Here is a 16,347-nt window from a genome sequence, read left to right as displayed (position 1 = left end):
CTCATTAGAAATGTAGAAGTGGGAGAAACCAGTCGCTAGCTGAAAGTGTGAGGTTAAAGTCGCCAAAAAGCGTTTCATCAGAGAAGCATACGCAGTACAAGTAGGCTCTTGGACCTCCTCTTCCTCTTCTGAAGAAATGGGAGACAAGGAAGCCTCTCGAAAAGGCTTAATCGAAGTGGGCACCTCGTGCAGCAAGCCCAGCACATCATCCAACCAATTGCTTCCTAATGTGTGCAAAAGAGGGATCCTCTGACACTAAGGCAGGCAAAGCAGATGAATATGGGCGCTCAGTTGGTGCCGAATGCTCTTGACATTCTATGCAAGTGTTATCTATACTGCACTCTCACCCCCTACATTTAGTACACTTCGTGTGTGAATCATATGAAGACTTCCTTAATCTAGTCTTACACCCTTCTATACAGAAGCGAATGCTCGAAGAGCTAGAATCTGATATTTTTAAATTCAAAAGAAAGGTTATACTATCGCTAACCACAGCTAACAAATAACCAAAGATCGAGGCCATAACAAAAATTAAGTACTTCACCAAAAGTTGGGAATAATATCCGAAAAACAATGAAAGAGACTGGAAAAACTCTGATTTTAGTCAGAAGCCAGCAGAAAACGAACTGAAGCTCTCTGCTAAGTTGTTCTTATCAGTACCCGAAAGTGGGCAGGGTCTTGTCACCTACACAAAACAATTGAGCACTACCACAAATTTTGAATTCTTAGGCTGCTGTGGTTGACAACCTACAGCTATGTAATTACTTGGTAAGCTACTTATATATAAAGTCAAGTCCTTACTCTTTATAATCCCCTTCCCTCACATTTTTTCTCTCATCCTGTCAGCAGGCAAGTGCATCCCACAATGTTGCCATGACTTTTTGTCAATGAATGATGAATTTTTTGGTGCCAGATGAGTTGAAACAGAGTACAGTAACACTGTTAATAAGAAACCCACCATTAATGGGACTGATATCATCTCCAGTACCAGCAAGAAGCATATACCATTCCAGTAATTTCCATAAATTTTACTAAGCCTGAGCACATGCAAAATATGAGCGTTTGTATCCTATGAGAGAAACACTCTTGATTCATCATAACATACTGTTTTTTGTTAACTCATGAGCAGATCTATTCAATTCTCTTGAAAAAATGGAGTATGAACTAGAGTATGATAGTATGTAACCTTCAGAATTGCATTACAGTTCACTTGGTATACTAGTGCACCATACTAATTAATTCTAAAGTCTATAGTTTTCTTACCTGTGTAGCACGAATACCAGGGTCATCTTTAGAGAGCAAAGCAGCACTGGCAATATCTGTTGTTATATCTCCCAAAAGAGTACCATGGAAAGGTGCTGTTACATCTTCTCTAATCATACTAGGGCTGTCCATATAACTAAGTCCTAAAAGATAAATTTCATTAACATATATACTGTACAAGCAAGTTAACATACTTAAAATATTATAGCAAAAACTCATTTCATATGATACATGAGAGAGAGAGAGTATAAGCAAACTTAGCCAAACCTTACCCATTTGAGTTGTGTTTGAAACTGTTGAATGTGATGACCCAATAATACCAATAGATCTGTCTAACAAAGCACCAATATCATCTTCAGGCTTCAAACCTGAAACATAGATGTATCTTACGTATCTTTACATAGCATCTTAAGAATACAAAGCCAACACATTAGAGAGAGAGAGAGATAAGTATTTTGAATGTCATAAACCTAAACAGTAATGCCTAACACAATAATAACAAAATCACTGATACTGCATCAATTATTTAAAAAATGATATTTTTATGATAAAATAAAGTTTTGTACATACTTACCCGGCAGATATATACTTAGCTATAGTCTCCAACGTCCCGACAGAAATTCAAATTTAGCGGCACATTACGACAGGTAGGTCAGGTGATCTACCATTCCCGCCGCTGGGTGGCGGGAATAGGAACCATTCCTGTTTTCATGTCAGATTTTCTCTTCCACCTGTCTCCTGAGGGGAGGCTGGGCGGGTTATTAATCGTATATATCTGCCGGGTAAGTATGTACAAAACTTTATTTTATCATAAAAATATCATTTTTGTACATGAAACTTACCCGTCAGATATATACTTAGCTGATTGGCACCCTTGGAGGAGGGCAAGAGACAGCTAAGAACTAAAAACGGGAAAACAACATATGTTGTAGGAATAAACAAAAACCATGGTTCTTACCTGATTGGGCAGAAGACTTCATGGATACTGTCTATGAGTCTGCATGCCTCAAGAGCTTCAGCGAGGAAGTGACCTAAGACTGACAGCCCTTCTGGATCATATCAATGGGGATAAAACCCACTTACATGACAGAGCCTGTTATGGATCATGTCAATGGGGATTAACCCACTTACAAGACAGAGCCTCTACCTGAATCATATCAATGGGGGCTATCCCTCTTACATGACAGAGCTAGGTAATAAAAATACAAGGAGCTAACAACCAAAAACCGACCACCTGACCAAGCCTAACCTTGTTAGTGTTATGAGATGAAAAAAGAGAGAGACCTGCAACACTCTTTTCAACCAACCATAAAAACACAACAAACAATTAAAAATAACACTAAATTAAATAGGATTAGCTTCAGCTCCTTGACCCAGCACCGAATCCGCGGATACGTAAGCTCCTAGAGAGAAGCACTTCTCATATGTCACACGAACATCTCTCAAATAATGAGAAGCAAACACTGAGTTACATCTCCAGTATGTAGAGTCCACAATAGACTGGAGGGACCAAGACTTGTGGAAAGCTAGAGAAGTAGCTATTGCTCTCACCTCATGAGCATTAACTCTTAGGAGCTGAAAATGTTCTTCTTTACATGAAAGATGAGCCTCTTTAATAATATCCTTAATGAAGAAAGCCTGGGCATTCTTGGAAATTGCTCTTGAAGGATCCTTGACAGAACACCAAAGACTTTCGGTGTGTTGCCTCTGAGCTGTTTCTTTCTCTCCAAATAATGTTTAAGGCTTCTTACTGGACAGAGTGTGTGTTCCAGCTCCTGTCCTGAAAGATCGGAGAGTCCTTTGACCTCAAAACTCCTAGGCCAAGGTTTTGAAGGGTTCTCATTCTTTGCTAAGAAGAGAGGCTGAAAGGAGCAGATTGCAGAGTCCTTCTTAAAGCCCTACAGAACCTTCCAAGGCTTGTAATTCGCTCACTCTTTTGGCAGAAGCAAGAGCAAAAAGAAACAGTGATTTTCTGGTCAAATCCTGAACGAGGCAGATCGAGGAGGCTCAAACTTGCAGGACATCAAAAACTTTAGGACCACGTCCAAATTCCAGCTGGGAGGTCTAGGGACTTATTTTTGAAGTTTCAAAAGACCTTATAAGGTCGTGAAGGTCTTTATTATCCGAGATGTTCAGACCTCTGTGTCTGAAAGACTGAAGACAGCATGCTCCTATACCCTTTATGGTGGAAACTGCCAGGTTACATTGCTCCCTTAGGTAGAGAAGGAAATCCGCAATCTCCATTACAGAGGTACTGGAAGAGGAAATTTTCTTAGATCTGCACCATCTCTAAAGACTTCCCACTTCGACTGGTAGAGGCGCAAGGTAGAAGATCTTCTAGCTCTGGCGATAGCCTTAGCAGCCTTGTGCTGAAAATCCCTTCGCTCTAACCAATCCTTCGACAGTCTGAAGGCAGTTAGGTTTAGAGCGGGAAGATTCTTGTGAAATCTGTCGAAGTGGGGCTGTTTGAGAAGATCGCTCCTGAGAGGGAGCGACCTGGGAAAATCTATCATCCATTCCAGTACCTCTGTGAACCAGTCTCTGGATGGCCAAAAGGGAGCGATCAGGGTGAGCTTGGTGCCCTCTGACGAACTGAACTTCCTGATTACCTCCCCATTATCTTGAACGGGGAAAAGCGTAGCCGTCTATACCGTTCCACCCAGGGAGAAGGCCGTCTATAGCTACTGCTCTGGGGTCCGAGATTGGGGAGCAGTAGTTCTCCAACCTCTTGTTCCAATGGGTTGCGAAGAGGTCTATATGAGGTCTCCCCCACAGGAACCATAGCCTTTCGCAAACCTCCTGATGAAGGGACCACTCCGTGGGAAGAACTTGATCTTTTCTGCTGAGCAGATCCGCCCTCACATTCCTTTCTCCCTGAACAAATCTGGTGAGGAGAACGATGTTTCTCTCCCCCGCCCACAACAGAAGGTTCCTTGCTGCAATGTACAGGGAGAAGGAATGTGTCCCTCCTTGCTTCCTGATATAAGCCAGGGCTGTGGTGTTGTCGGAGTTGACTAGAACTACTGATCCCTTGACCAGAAGTTGAATCTGGAAAGAGCTAGGTGAATGGCTACCAGCTCTTTCATATTGATGTGCCAGGCCTTCTGATCCGTGTCCCAGGTACCTGATACTTCTTCCGAGCCTAGTGTCGCTCCCCAGCCCGACTCCGACGCGTCCTGAGAACAACACTGAGGCGAGGGCTCGGCGGTTGTAGAGGAATTCCTAGACCCAGCTTCTTTGGGTCTAACCACCAACGGAGTTGTTCCTTTACCAGAGATGATATTTGAAGGAATCGACAAGTCTTGGGACTTCGATCCCAAGATTCTTTCAGGAAGAACTGAAGAGGTCTGAGGTGAAGCCTTCCCAGAGAAACGAACTGTTCCAGCGAGGAAATGGTCCCCAGCAGACTCATCCATTCCCTCGCCGAACAACTGTCTTTCTCCAGAAAGTCTGTCACCTTTTGAAGGCAGCGTTTCTTCTTTCCAGGGAGGGAACGCTGAAAACCCCGAGAATCCATCCGAATCCCCAGGTAGACAATTTCCTGCTGAGGAATCATCTGAGACTTCTCGAGGTTCACAAGAAGTCCTAGAGATTGGACCAGGTTTAAAGTCCGAGAGAAAGGTCCTCCAGACAACGGTTCTTTGAACTGGACCGAATTAGCCAATCGTCGAGATACAAGGAAATCCCTCACCCTCCAAGTGCAACCAGTGAGCCACATTCCTGAGAATGGTCGTGAACACTTGGGGAGCTGTGGAGAGTCCGAAGCAAAGAGCCCTGAACTGAAAGGTTCTGCCGTCTACCATGAACCTTAGGAACTTCCTGGAGGAGGGATGGATGGGGACGTGGAAGTAAGCATCCTGAAGGTCCAGGGACACCATCCAATCTCCTTGACGAAGAGACGACAGAACTGAAGACGTCGTCTCCATAGAGAACTTCTTCTTTGACGACAAAAGCGTTCAGGGAGCTCACGTCCAAGACCGGTCTCCACCCCCGAGGATTTTGGAACAAGAAAAAGACGGTTGTAAAATCCCGGGAGTGAAGATCTTGCACCGGTTCTATTGCAGACTTTTCTAGCATTTGATCGACGGGCTAGAAGAAGGGCTTGCCTCCGCACAGGATCCTTGTATCTCGCGATAACTCCCTCGGAGTTGTAGTCAAGGAGGTCTCGAAAAGAAGGGAATGAGGTACCCCTTCCTCAAAACAGAGAGGGACCATTCGTCCGCTCCCTTTTGTGCCCAGGCTTCGGCGAACTTGAGAAGTCTGGCACCTACTGGAGTCTGGAGGACTTGATCTTCACTTGGACTTCCTGGAAGGGAGTCCTGAAGGCCTGGATCTTCTCTCAGGTCTACGCCCCTAATAGACCTGGATGAACGAAAGGGCTCCTGAAAGGGGGCTTCTCCTTCTTAGTAATAGGCGCAGCAGGTCTCAACCTCTTCGACGATTGAGCTAGAAGGTCTTGAGAAGCCTTCTCCGACAAGGAACGAGAGACTTCCTTTACAGTTTCTTGTGGGAAAAGATGGCTAGAAAGAGGAGCGTACAAGAGGGAAGACCTCTGGGAAGGAGAGACCGATTTAGAGAGGAAAGCGCTGAAGACTGACCTCTTCTTAAGAAGGCCAGTGCCGAACAGGGAAGCGATCTCCATCGAGCCGTCCTTAACAGCTTTGTCCAGGCAAGACAACACACTGCTGAGGTCCTCCATACTAACTGAATCCTCTTGAAGACTTCTCTTGGCTAAGGCCCCAAGAGACCAGTCCATGAAGTTGAACACTTCCAGCACGCGGAAAAGGCCCTTGAGGAAATGGTCCAGTTCACACAGTCCCCAAGAAGCCTTGGCCGAATTAAGGAGAGTCTTCTGGAAGAATCCACCAGCGAAAGAAAAATCTGAGCCAGCAGAAGAGGGGAGAGCTAACCCCATAGGCTCCCTAGTCTCGTACCACATTCCTGCTCTTCCCGAAAGTCTAGAGGGAGGCAAAGAGAAGACAGTCTTGCCTGCATCCTTCTTTGAGGAGAGCCACTCCGAAACCTTTAAGAGCTTTCCTCATGGAGATCGTGGGACGCATTTTCACAAGAGAGGAAGATTTCGAAGCCTTGGTGCTCGAGAGCATAGAACCAGGGGAAGGAGGAGAAGCAGGCTTGAGGGAATCTCCATACTCCTGGACTAGTAGCGCTGTCAACCTCTTGTAATCAGAGATTGTGATGTCCTTAGGAGAATCGTCCTCCGATAACGCTCCAGGCCAGAAGGAGGAGGAGAACGTCTAGAAGTAGCAGGGCATTTAACAGAAGAAGAGCGCCTAGAAGGAGAAGAGCCTATGTCCACTGGAGAACGATGATCCGGAGAGAAGCGCCTGAAGCTGACTGGCGCCTGACCGAAGAGGAGCCCTTGCTGGGAGAGGGGCGCCTAACAGACGAAAAGGGAGGCTGGAGAGGAACTTCACGAGGCGAACGATCAGGGCGTCTGACTGAGGAGAAAGTATCTCCAACAGGAGAAGACCGGCGACGACGATGGCGCAGCGCCTGGTGAGAGGCGCTATTGGAGATCTAAGAGCGCCGAGGAGAGAGGCGCCTACCAGGAGAGAGGCGCCTACCAGGAGAGGAGCGCTACCAGGGAAGAGCGCCTATCGGGAGAGGAGCGCCTACCAGGGAGAAGAGCGCCTATCAGGAGAAGAGCGCCAACAAGAGAGAGGAGCGCCTGGACGGAGAGGAGCGCCTGCAGGAGAGGAGCGCCTACCAGAGAGGAGAGCCTGGAAGGAGAGGAGCGCCTGCTGCTGGAGGGCGCTTAACAGGAGAAGTACGCTTCCTAGAGGACGACTTGCTGGGAGAAGAGAGTCTCTTGGAGGACTTAATCGGAAGAGAGGCATCCTTCCGGACGAGAGGAGCTCTTTGATAAAGAGCCAGCAAGAGCAGCGAGAGTTGAGCCTGGAGGCCTACCAGGATCTGCTTGGTGGACTCCTGAACACCAGAAGAAGAGGAGGAAGATCTTGAGTTCTCTTCTTGAAACAGGAGAACCTTCAGGGAAGCGCTCAGGGCTAGAGTCCAGGCGTCTCCTCTAGGAGCCTTCCAAGTCCTCTTCAAAGGACGCGATTCCTCAGCCGAACTCCAACCACGTTTAGGAGACGAAGAAGCAGAAGAAGAGAAACACTTCTTTAAGATCCCTTTTCTGCGGCGATCTAAGGCAGCCTGGGACGCGTCAACAGGCGCTGCCGGTCTTGGGACGCCTGACCGTTGGGGAGCTCTTCATCCCCCTTGCGGCTGTCGACATTCCTCCTCCACTGGGTCTGGGAGTTTGGAAGAGGTCTAGGCCTAGGAGCGATCTTGAGCCGGTCAGACGCCCCTCCACTACACTGGGGACACTGCACAAATCACTATCACTTTCACTTTCTTTTCCTCCATAGCTCGCATCTGCAACTGCATCTTCATGGATCGAGCCTTCATAGCAGCCATCTCCGACTTACTAATCCACAGGTTCGGCTTGAAGGGTGAAGGAGCTGAAACAACTGGAGTGACAGGAGAATCTGGAAGAGTGTTAGGTTCTAAATCTACCTCCTTGAAAGAGACCTACTAGCGCTTCTAGAAGAAGCCTTCCTAACTCTGTCCTTCTCCAACTTGCGTACATAAGAGTTTAACGCCTTCCATTCCAGTTCAGTGAGATTCTCACATTCAACACACGTATTCTCAAAAGAGCATTCATTCTCCCTACACCTAGAACATACAGAATGAGGATCTACCGAAGCTTTCGGTAGTCTCACCTACAATCAGACCTCACACACACACGTTTTTTTAGGTGCAACACTCTGATCAGACATTCTATAAGAAAATACCAAAGCCAAAATCAAAAACAGTCCACAAAAGCGTATGCCAAGCCAAAGATCCAATACGTCACCAAAGGTCAGTCCAAAATAATCCTCAGCAAGCGAAAAATGAAAATCCAAGCAGAAGGAACCAACAACAGATGTTGCCGGAACCAGCGACAGAGAAAATCTGACATGAAAACGGGAATGGTTCCTATTCCCGCCACCCAGCGGCGGGAATGGTAGATCACCTGACCTACCTGTCGCGTGTGCCGCGAAATTTGAATTTCTGTCGGGAACGTCGGAGACTATAGCTAAGTATATATCTGACGGGTAAGTTTCATGTACAAAAACAAATGTTTGCAAGTACAGTATACTTAAATGCACCTGCATCAGCTGGCAATAGTGATTTTAAACAAATGTAGAAATCTTGACTATTTCTCTGATGAGTGATCCTCATTAGAGGAAACAGATAATACAAATACCTATTAGTACCAGGCAGTGGAGACCTGTTGCGTTCAAACCCCATTTGTATGTGAGAAGTCTCTGGTGGCCATCCACATACTGAGCAAGTGGGAAGTACTGCCTCTACAAGCCTCAAGCAAAACATGGGTGGACAAGTCCCTATGTCTGAGAAAGCATGGGCCAATTCCGAGTACCGGCATGCTAGGTGAAACCCACATCAACCCTACCTACCTGGATGTAACACCTAGAGGTGGACAAGCATTGTCACCTCCCTGCCCCCAAGAAGCCAGGGAAGGGAACTCACTCAGAGTCCCATGGGACTACTTATCAGAGGTCTTTTGGACTTCCTCTTCTTCCTGTGATAGGAGGAGGAGGAGGAGGAGGTTCTTGCCCACTATCCTGTGTCCTCAACTCTCCTCTGCAGGGGCAGTAGCCATGGTCAATGCCATACGGGCATCTCCTGTGTAAGGACAACCACCACCAGAAAATTACAATGGTACAGGGTTCAGAAGAATGAGAGCCAGGTATCGGCATAACAGGAAAAGTCGGAGGACTGGAAATAGGAGAAAATGCGGTCACAAGTGTTGAAGGGATAGGCAAAGCAGCAATATCAACTCCTGGAGAATTAACCGAACTAGCGGAAGCCTTAGCTTCAGCCCTAGCAGTTGCCTTTCTCAGTCAGTCACGTTGCAATTTATCTAAATGGGCCTGCAGAGTCTTCCACTTCCCCTTATCCCAGTCCTTACATTCCTCACAATTAAGATCAGGCAAGCAAATTTATTCCCTACAAGAACTACAGACAGTATGAGTGAGTGGCCTCCTCCTCCTAGTCCTCCTCCTTGGAAGGGAGCTGAAGGGCTACATACTCTCGCTCAGGTCTATAAAAAAGTTCCAACTTAGCAGTCAGCTTGAGCACAACAAATGTCCTCACTTGACAGTGGCCAAAGAAAAAGTGCTTGGTCATGGCAGGTGGTTAACAGATTCCCCCACTCACCCTCATTTCCACCAGTTACCTACCTTATTACCAACTTTCAACAATCATTTCAAGCTCACACTGAGGAATGCTCCAACAAAAAAGGTGATGATAGTCTTCCTTGCATGGGGAAAAATGCAAGTTTCAACTTCCACACACTCAGGGAGCAGTGTCACAAGATATCTGTCCTTGAAGGCTGCTGAAGAAAAAATGGTTGATTATGGTAGGCGAGTGGGAAGCCCCCACTCACCTACCACCAGTTAATTACCTTGTTACTAAGTTTCAATGGAAGATTCCAGCTTGCACTGAGGAATGCCTCTACACAGAAGGCAATGATTTGTATTCCCATACTAACAACTATTGTTTACATAAGCACACAGCTATGAAAGTATATACTGTACATCAATAAATATAAAAAAATCTTAAAAGCTGAAAATAGTCAATTACCTTTCATCAAATTGAGTCTCCTTGAAGTTTTGGGAGTACGCATTATACCACCACCAGGTGAGCCAAGCGCAGCATCTAGACGAGCATAAGATTCTTCCATTTTATTGTCCATATTCTCCATTTTTAAGACATTTAATCAACCTGGAAATATTGATGGAAGACAGATGTGAGTAATGAGTAAACTGGCTCATTTCAGAATTAAAACCTACAATAAATTATACTGAGATGGTAAACCAAAAGGGAACTGTTCTTCAATTGTTTTCGTGATTTCACTTATATGATTCTTTTAATGGTATGCCTGGTAAGTGGTGTATCACTGATGTGTCCAAAGACCAATTAAATTGTTTATGCAGGTAGAAAACCATGCAGGGAATGGAGATGTACTTAAAAGACACTAATTTTTCCATTTGATACTGTTTCCCCGATTTTTTTAATGTAATTTTCACAAATTTTTAACATTTTAGTTATAAGTGTCTGATTATTTCACTAAAGGGACCTTTACCTCTGAACAAAAGTAGGGGACCAAATATGGAAACCAGTGTCTGAGACCTTACTGACAATTTAGGTTTGGGCAAACTAGGGACTTGGGATACCAACAAAGAGGACAAATCCTATGCTAGATTAGACTGAGATGCATCCCTGTATATCACTCTACGATTTTTGGTATACAAAGTCACGGCAGGCTTGGGTTTACAGGCAACCCCAGGGTCCAATGGGATGTGGTTTCCTATGTGAGGTTAACCTCCTTCTTTGTATTTCTCTAGTCTTTTTTTTTTTATTAAACCCAACCTATAAAATTTTCCCCCCTGTAGTCCCCATCAGGGTATTGTTAAACAAATGCAAAGTGTTCAACAGTCATTTACAACAAAAAGTGACAGTTAGCCTATATTCATTAAAATCCAAAAAACTACTAAATACTTTACATTTAGGCCAACTACTTACATATTTTATTTGGGTAGAATGCAGAATAGAGGGCCACAAATTACTTGGGAGGATTGGGGTGGAGGGGAGGGGGGGGGATTAGGTTAGGTAAAGGGAAGTCTGGTTTGGTCATATTCCCTCCAAACAGTTTTTATTCTGTGCAATTTTTCATTTGTCATTTGGAGTCATTGTTAATGAGCTACGGGGGCGTCCCTAGGAAATGTAAACTACCCAAAATGAAGATCATTATGGCTGCCTGGTTCCCGCCAGTCGCCACTGGAATTAGCATGTTTTGCTTATGTTTTTATGTTTATGAATTTTGTTTGTTCTCATGAAATTTAGTCTTGGTAGAACTAAACAATGGCTCCACATGGGGTATTACTTTGGAAATTGATTTTTCCTCCTACAGTACTTTGGCTGCTTAGGCTATAAAAAATGTACTGTTATTTTTTGTCAGTCGACTGTAATTAACCTGTAATTAACCTCAATAGTTGTATGCTGGCCATCCTGAAATGCTATCGTGCATGTGCAGTGCTATATGGAAGCTTTTGGTAAAAAGTGGAGTTTCCTTCACCCAGGGGGTCCGTGGGGATCCGTCCCTAGCTAAGTAACACGCCTGCTAGGTTAGGTTAGATTAGGGTGCGTTAGGTTAGTATAGTTCCTTTCATAATAGATTTCCTTAGCTAATCCCTTCTTAGACATAGCCCATGGCTCCCTGATGACCTGTGCATGCACGGAACCATTCCATAACAACACCATGGCAGTCTAGTCATTTTCCCTACGCTTTCCCCCACCCAAAGGGTTCCCAACCATGTTGGGTAGAGATATGAGGTTAATAATAATTGACCAACAATAAACACTGCCACCTACTTCATCAGCAACACAAAAAGTATAAGAAAAAGCAGTTTCCAAGTTTTGGTTCATGTTTTCACGTTCATCCCCAAGGGCCTGGTACTAGGCTAGTTCCTCATTGGACTGGTGGGTTCCGTTCTCAGCTAGCATTCTGCTGGTCCCACGTTCGATTCTCCGACCGGCCAATGAAGAATTAGAGGAATTTATGGTAGAACTATATAGTAGCTCCGCGGCGGCGACTGCTTTCTAACTTAACGTTTTCTACAGTTTTTTGGTTGCTAATTATGAATTTACCTTTAATTTTTGGCGCTCAAGTGTAATTAACCCCTGAAGTCCATCCAGAATGGGGTTTCAATACGCAATCTTCACAAGACAGAGCACGGGTACGTCTGTTTCGAACGATTCATATGCCGTCCGGCAAGTGCAATAACTTGTTAACGTATGGGTACCCAACCCCGCCCGGGCCAGTACTAAACACGGCAAAGGGACATTCCATTTGGCCGACAACAAACAGATGCACCACCAGTATCAGAACCCCTAAAAGTGTAGAAAAAACCAGCTGAAAAGGTAAAAACAGGCGCAGAGCTAATATAGAATTACCCTCTGCTGGTCCTGCGTTCGATTTTCCAACCGGCCAATGAAGAATTACAGGAATTTATTTCTGGTGATAGAAATTCATTTCTCGCTATATTGTGGTTCGGATTCCACATTAAGCTGTAGGTCCCGTTGATAGGTAAGCAATTGGTTTAGCCGCGTAAAATAAATCTAATACCCTAGGAGAGCTGTTAATCAGCTCAGTGGTCTGGTTAAAATAAGGTATACTTAACTTTTGGCTAAACACGCCCATTAAGCACGTAAACTGGTAGTTAGCCTGCCGTACCAATGGGTCGCGGTAGTAGCTTCAGTTTTACCTCTACTGTAACGTTTACCTACAAAACAATTAGCGAAGTCATAAATAGAAAGATAAACTTACTCAATTTCACGCTTTAAAGTATTAACGCCTAAGTACAGTCTACCGAGTATCCCGTAAGCCAACCTACCACACAGCCTAGCTTAAGTCAGTTTAGCCTTTGCTACAAAGTAATGTAAGATTTGTTACGCTATTTTTTCATCGTACCCAAAACAACCTGTGGTTCTGACCACGAACACGAATCAGTTACATGACTACTATACAGTTTTTAAACAGAAATCCACATGCACAACTCACTTGTAGCCAATCGGTTTTTAAAATTGCTCGATGTAATCTGCCGCTCGATGGCTTGGTATCTTCGTGTTCAGATCAGTTTCAGTTAAAAAGTAAATGCGAGTACGGTTTTCCTCTTATAACGGCTCCTCAATTTCTGGTGTAATGGTCACAGGGTTTAAAGTGTTGTTTTGTTCATTGATTTATTTCCTTCAACATTCCATAAATAAATTACTTATTATTCTCAACCTGTGTAGTTTGCATTACACAAGTTTTCCAACCTAACAAGGTTTTGTAGTTCAGTCATATTGTCTCGCTTTCCTGCATTAAAACCATCTACATTTCCACAAAAAATTGCAATCTGCACTTACATCTTCGTGCACACGCCTTATATCTAATTGTAAGATTATTTATCGAGAATTTAAAATTGTCACTAATGCAAATGAGTTGCAGTACATTTCTTCTTAAATACTCCTTTTTTATATGTTAAAATAACGCTCTCATTGCTCTCTCATTCTTCTTTACATTAATTTTTATCTGTCTTCTTTTGGGTTTTATTCATGCGTTTGAATTCCCTAACTTCTCCCATCTTTAAGTTGAATTGACGATAGAGGTATGGCCACTGAGAGGGTGAAAATTTTACAGATGCCAAGTTTGGATGGAATAACAAATTATTTTACGGTACGATGGTAAAAGGTTATATTGAGAGGCTGACCCATGGGTATACTGTATGTCCACACGAGGAAAAGCTTCCATAGGAATTGGTGATAAGGATATTTTTCCTTGTATATGATGGTGACGATGACAAAGGAAACTAAGAATTTTGGGAACATAACCTTGTTGAGTAAATCTGGGAAGTGCATGGCAAGATTTTAATTAGAAGGTAAGACAAATAAATTAAGATTTTACAGTAAGAGAACGGTGTGGTTTTAGACAAGGAAAAGGGCTTGTGCAAAGTGTCTGTTATGAGATAGTTTTGTAAGGAAACTGGAAGAAGGAAAAACGTTGAATATGGCATATGTAAACCTACAGATAATTTGTAACAGAACTGAGAGACAGGCAATGTAAAGGGTGCTTAGCATAAAAAGTAAACTGCTGAGGGTGATAAGACGTTTTTTTTCTGATGGAAGTGAAGCACCGTTATGTGGTAAAGTTTATGCAAACAAGCAGAACTTCAAGAATAGAGCCGCTGAAAAGAGTTCCGCAAGGAAATGTTCTAGATCCTGGCCTCTTTTACAGTTTAATAGTTGATATCATACCTGCTAAGAAACATGGAGTATACTTAAAGCTTTTCGCTGATGACACAGTTTTGCCTGACGTTAAGCAATACCAATGTATAGATATGATGGATATGTGTATGTGTACATCTTCGTTTATAAGCAATATCACCTGTCAGTCTTTAATTAAACTGTAATTATCTCTCTGTTTGTAGATTGGTGTGTTGTCTCCAGTTGAGTAAAGCCTGTTGATTTGATCTACAGTAAAATGTATTCAACTATGGGACAACACAACAATTTTGACTACTTCCAATTCATGAGGGATACAACTTGGACATACTGTTATACAAAGAATTGTTAAGAAGCCTTTTAGATTAACAGATTATCTGCTTTCTAAAGGGTCATATATAGAATTTAAAAAAAGTTATTGAATATACTTTTACACAAATTACCATCACTATATGCAGTGAAATCAAACTGTCACCTCTAGGCCTACCAGCTCCAACAAGCACGCCTTCTTTTCATCGAATCATGGGATTCTCACAGAAAATTCGCCCACAAATTGAAATACATGGTAATTTCCCTTGTTGTATCATTGCTTACTTTACCCTGACATCTGACACCCAATATTCTTCTTAGTTTTATTCTTAAATAGACAAAAGTTTTGTAGCGATAGTTTCATTGTCATACCACAGTTCCGTCCATACAGAAATACAGATTATATTATACGTATAATCTGACTTTCTCATGCAATTTCAGTCTATTTGGTTTCCCAATCTTATTCAGCTTTCCCATTATTTAAAATGTATTTTTTTAGTCTCACTAACTTTGCAAGAGAAGCTGTACTGGATATCATTATTCCTATCTGAAAGAGCCAACCTAATTATCCTCTCTCCATCTAATGGTATTTCATTGCTTCTGCACATTCTCTGTTTTCATTACTTCTATTTTTCATAGATATATCTTGAGTCCCATCTTTCTAGTGTTCTGCTGATTAAGACAGCATCATCTGGTTATGCGTTACAGTCAATAATTCGAACGATTGCTTCAGACAACACCTAAAAAGAACAAATCCACTAAACACAGGTGGCAAACATGACTGACTGATTTAAGACAGTTAGGCTGTCAAACCAAGCAATGGGGCACTTTTGACCATTCAGCGCTTAAAACAATGAAAAGAGGTAGTTGGAGTGGTAGGAAAATAAAGGAAATGAAGCACAAGGATCCAAAGATGGAACTTAGAGAAAACCCCAGGGTTGCGCTAAGAAGTAAAAGATAGTGTCAAAATTGCCATTTATTCCCCTTGAATAAAATTTCCTAGTTTTCTTGAATACTTATTTTGATGTATTTCCCAGTTTCTATGAAAAAAATACGTTGATGTGATTGTTTTGCTCCACAGAAGAAGCTTTTTATTATATTAACTATAGCAATGAGTTTGTATAAATTAGTACATTGATATTTAAAGTAGTAAAACACCTTTTTCGCAAATTTTATCCATCTCTATAAAATTAAATGACGTCTGATTGCAGTGTTGTCAAACTTCTTCTTGTGGAGAATGTATATGTTGTTTTCTTGTTGTATGGGCACATGCCAGTGGATTGCTTGCCTTCTGGACGAAACCTTTTTTTTTTTGTGTATGTTGGGTTACGATTAAACAACTTAATGTTTGTGTTTTAGTTGGTGGTTTGTTACGTAACCCTGTAGTTTTGTAGATGTGACAACTGTGCTATCAATGTACTGCTCCCGAGTTTTCTTCCAGGGTGGGAACATGAAGCTCTGCCTGTTTCGCAGCAAACTCCAGAAAGGCAAGTTGTAGAAGAAATTCTCGTAAAATCCAGCCCCATCACCTCGTGAACTGTCGTCGTGATTGCAGTAATTTCTTCATAAGAATATTCTGAAATCCCCTTTTTCTTGCCATTTATGTTTTCCTCTATCGAAGTAACGTAACGTTTTGTCAATTTTTGCAGTAATATGTTAATGTTTTCTTGCTTCTTAATGTAACTTGGATGATTGTTGTGTCCTTTAAATATTAATTATATGTGTTAAACTTTTTAAATGCGTATTTGTGAACCCGTGTGGCATCACCCAAAAAGAATTGGTGCAGGAAATATAGTTGATTGGTTCTCAACTGCACTTTGTTGGAAAGAATATAATGTTTCTTGACTTCATGGTACATTTAAGTAAGTTAGTAAACTCCTCAGCACTGTAACTTGGTCTCATTCAAAGCTAGGGCAGGAG

The 16,347-nt window shown here is 42.9% G+C and overlaps 1 protein-coding gene across 3 annotated transcripts in view; it reads right to left on the bottom strand.

Moving 5' to 3' along the window:
* Positions 1-16,347, bottom strand: part of Nup107 (nuclear pore complex protein Nup107) — a 123,490-nt gene that overhangs the window by 43,027 nt on the left and 64,116 nt on the right. The window contains exons 1-4 of one of the 3 annotated variants that reach the window (XM_067087753.1): positions 12,917-15,209; positions 9,937-10,077; positions 1,536-1,631; positions 1,264-1,406 (exon numbers count right to left, since the gene is read on the bottom strand). In XM_067087753.1, the coding sequence (XP_066943854.1) occupies positions 1,264-1,406; positions 1,536-1,631; positions 9,937-10,057 (360 nt within the window). In that variant the 5' untranslated portion in view covers positions 10,058-10,077; positions 12,917-15,209. Of the gene's footprint in view, positions 1-1,263; positions 1,407-1,535; positions 1,632-9,936; positions 10,078-12,682; positions 12,780-12,916; positions 15,210-16,347 lie in introns of those variants that run through there. The other 2 variants (XM_067087755.1, XM_067087754.1) reach the window with 2 other exon arrangements.

The sequence above is a fragment of the Macrobrachium rosenbergii genome, chromosome 44, assembly GCF_040412425.1.
Source record: "Macrobrachium rosenbergii isolate ZJJX-2024 chromosome 44, ASM4041242v1, whole genome shotgun sequence".
Classification (NCBI taxonomy): domain Eukaryota; kingdom Metazoa; phylum Arthropoda; class Malacostraca; order Decapoda; family Palaemonidae; genus Macrobrachium; species Macrobrachium rosenbergii.
This window is presented reverse-complemented; position numbering and strand designations above follow the sequence as displayed.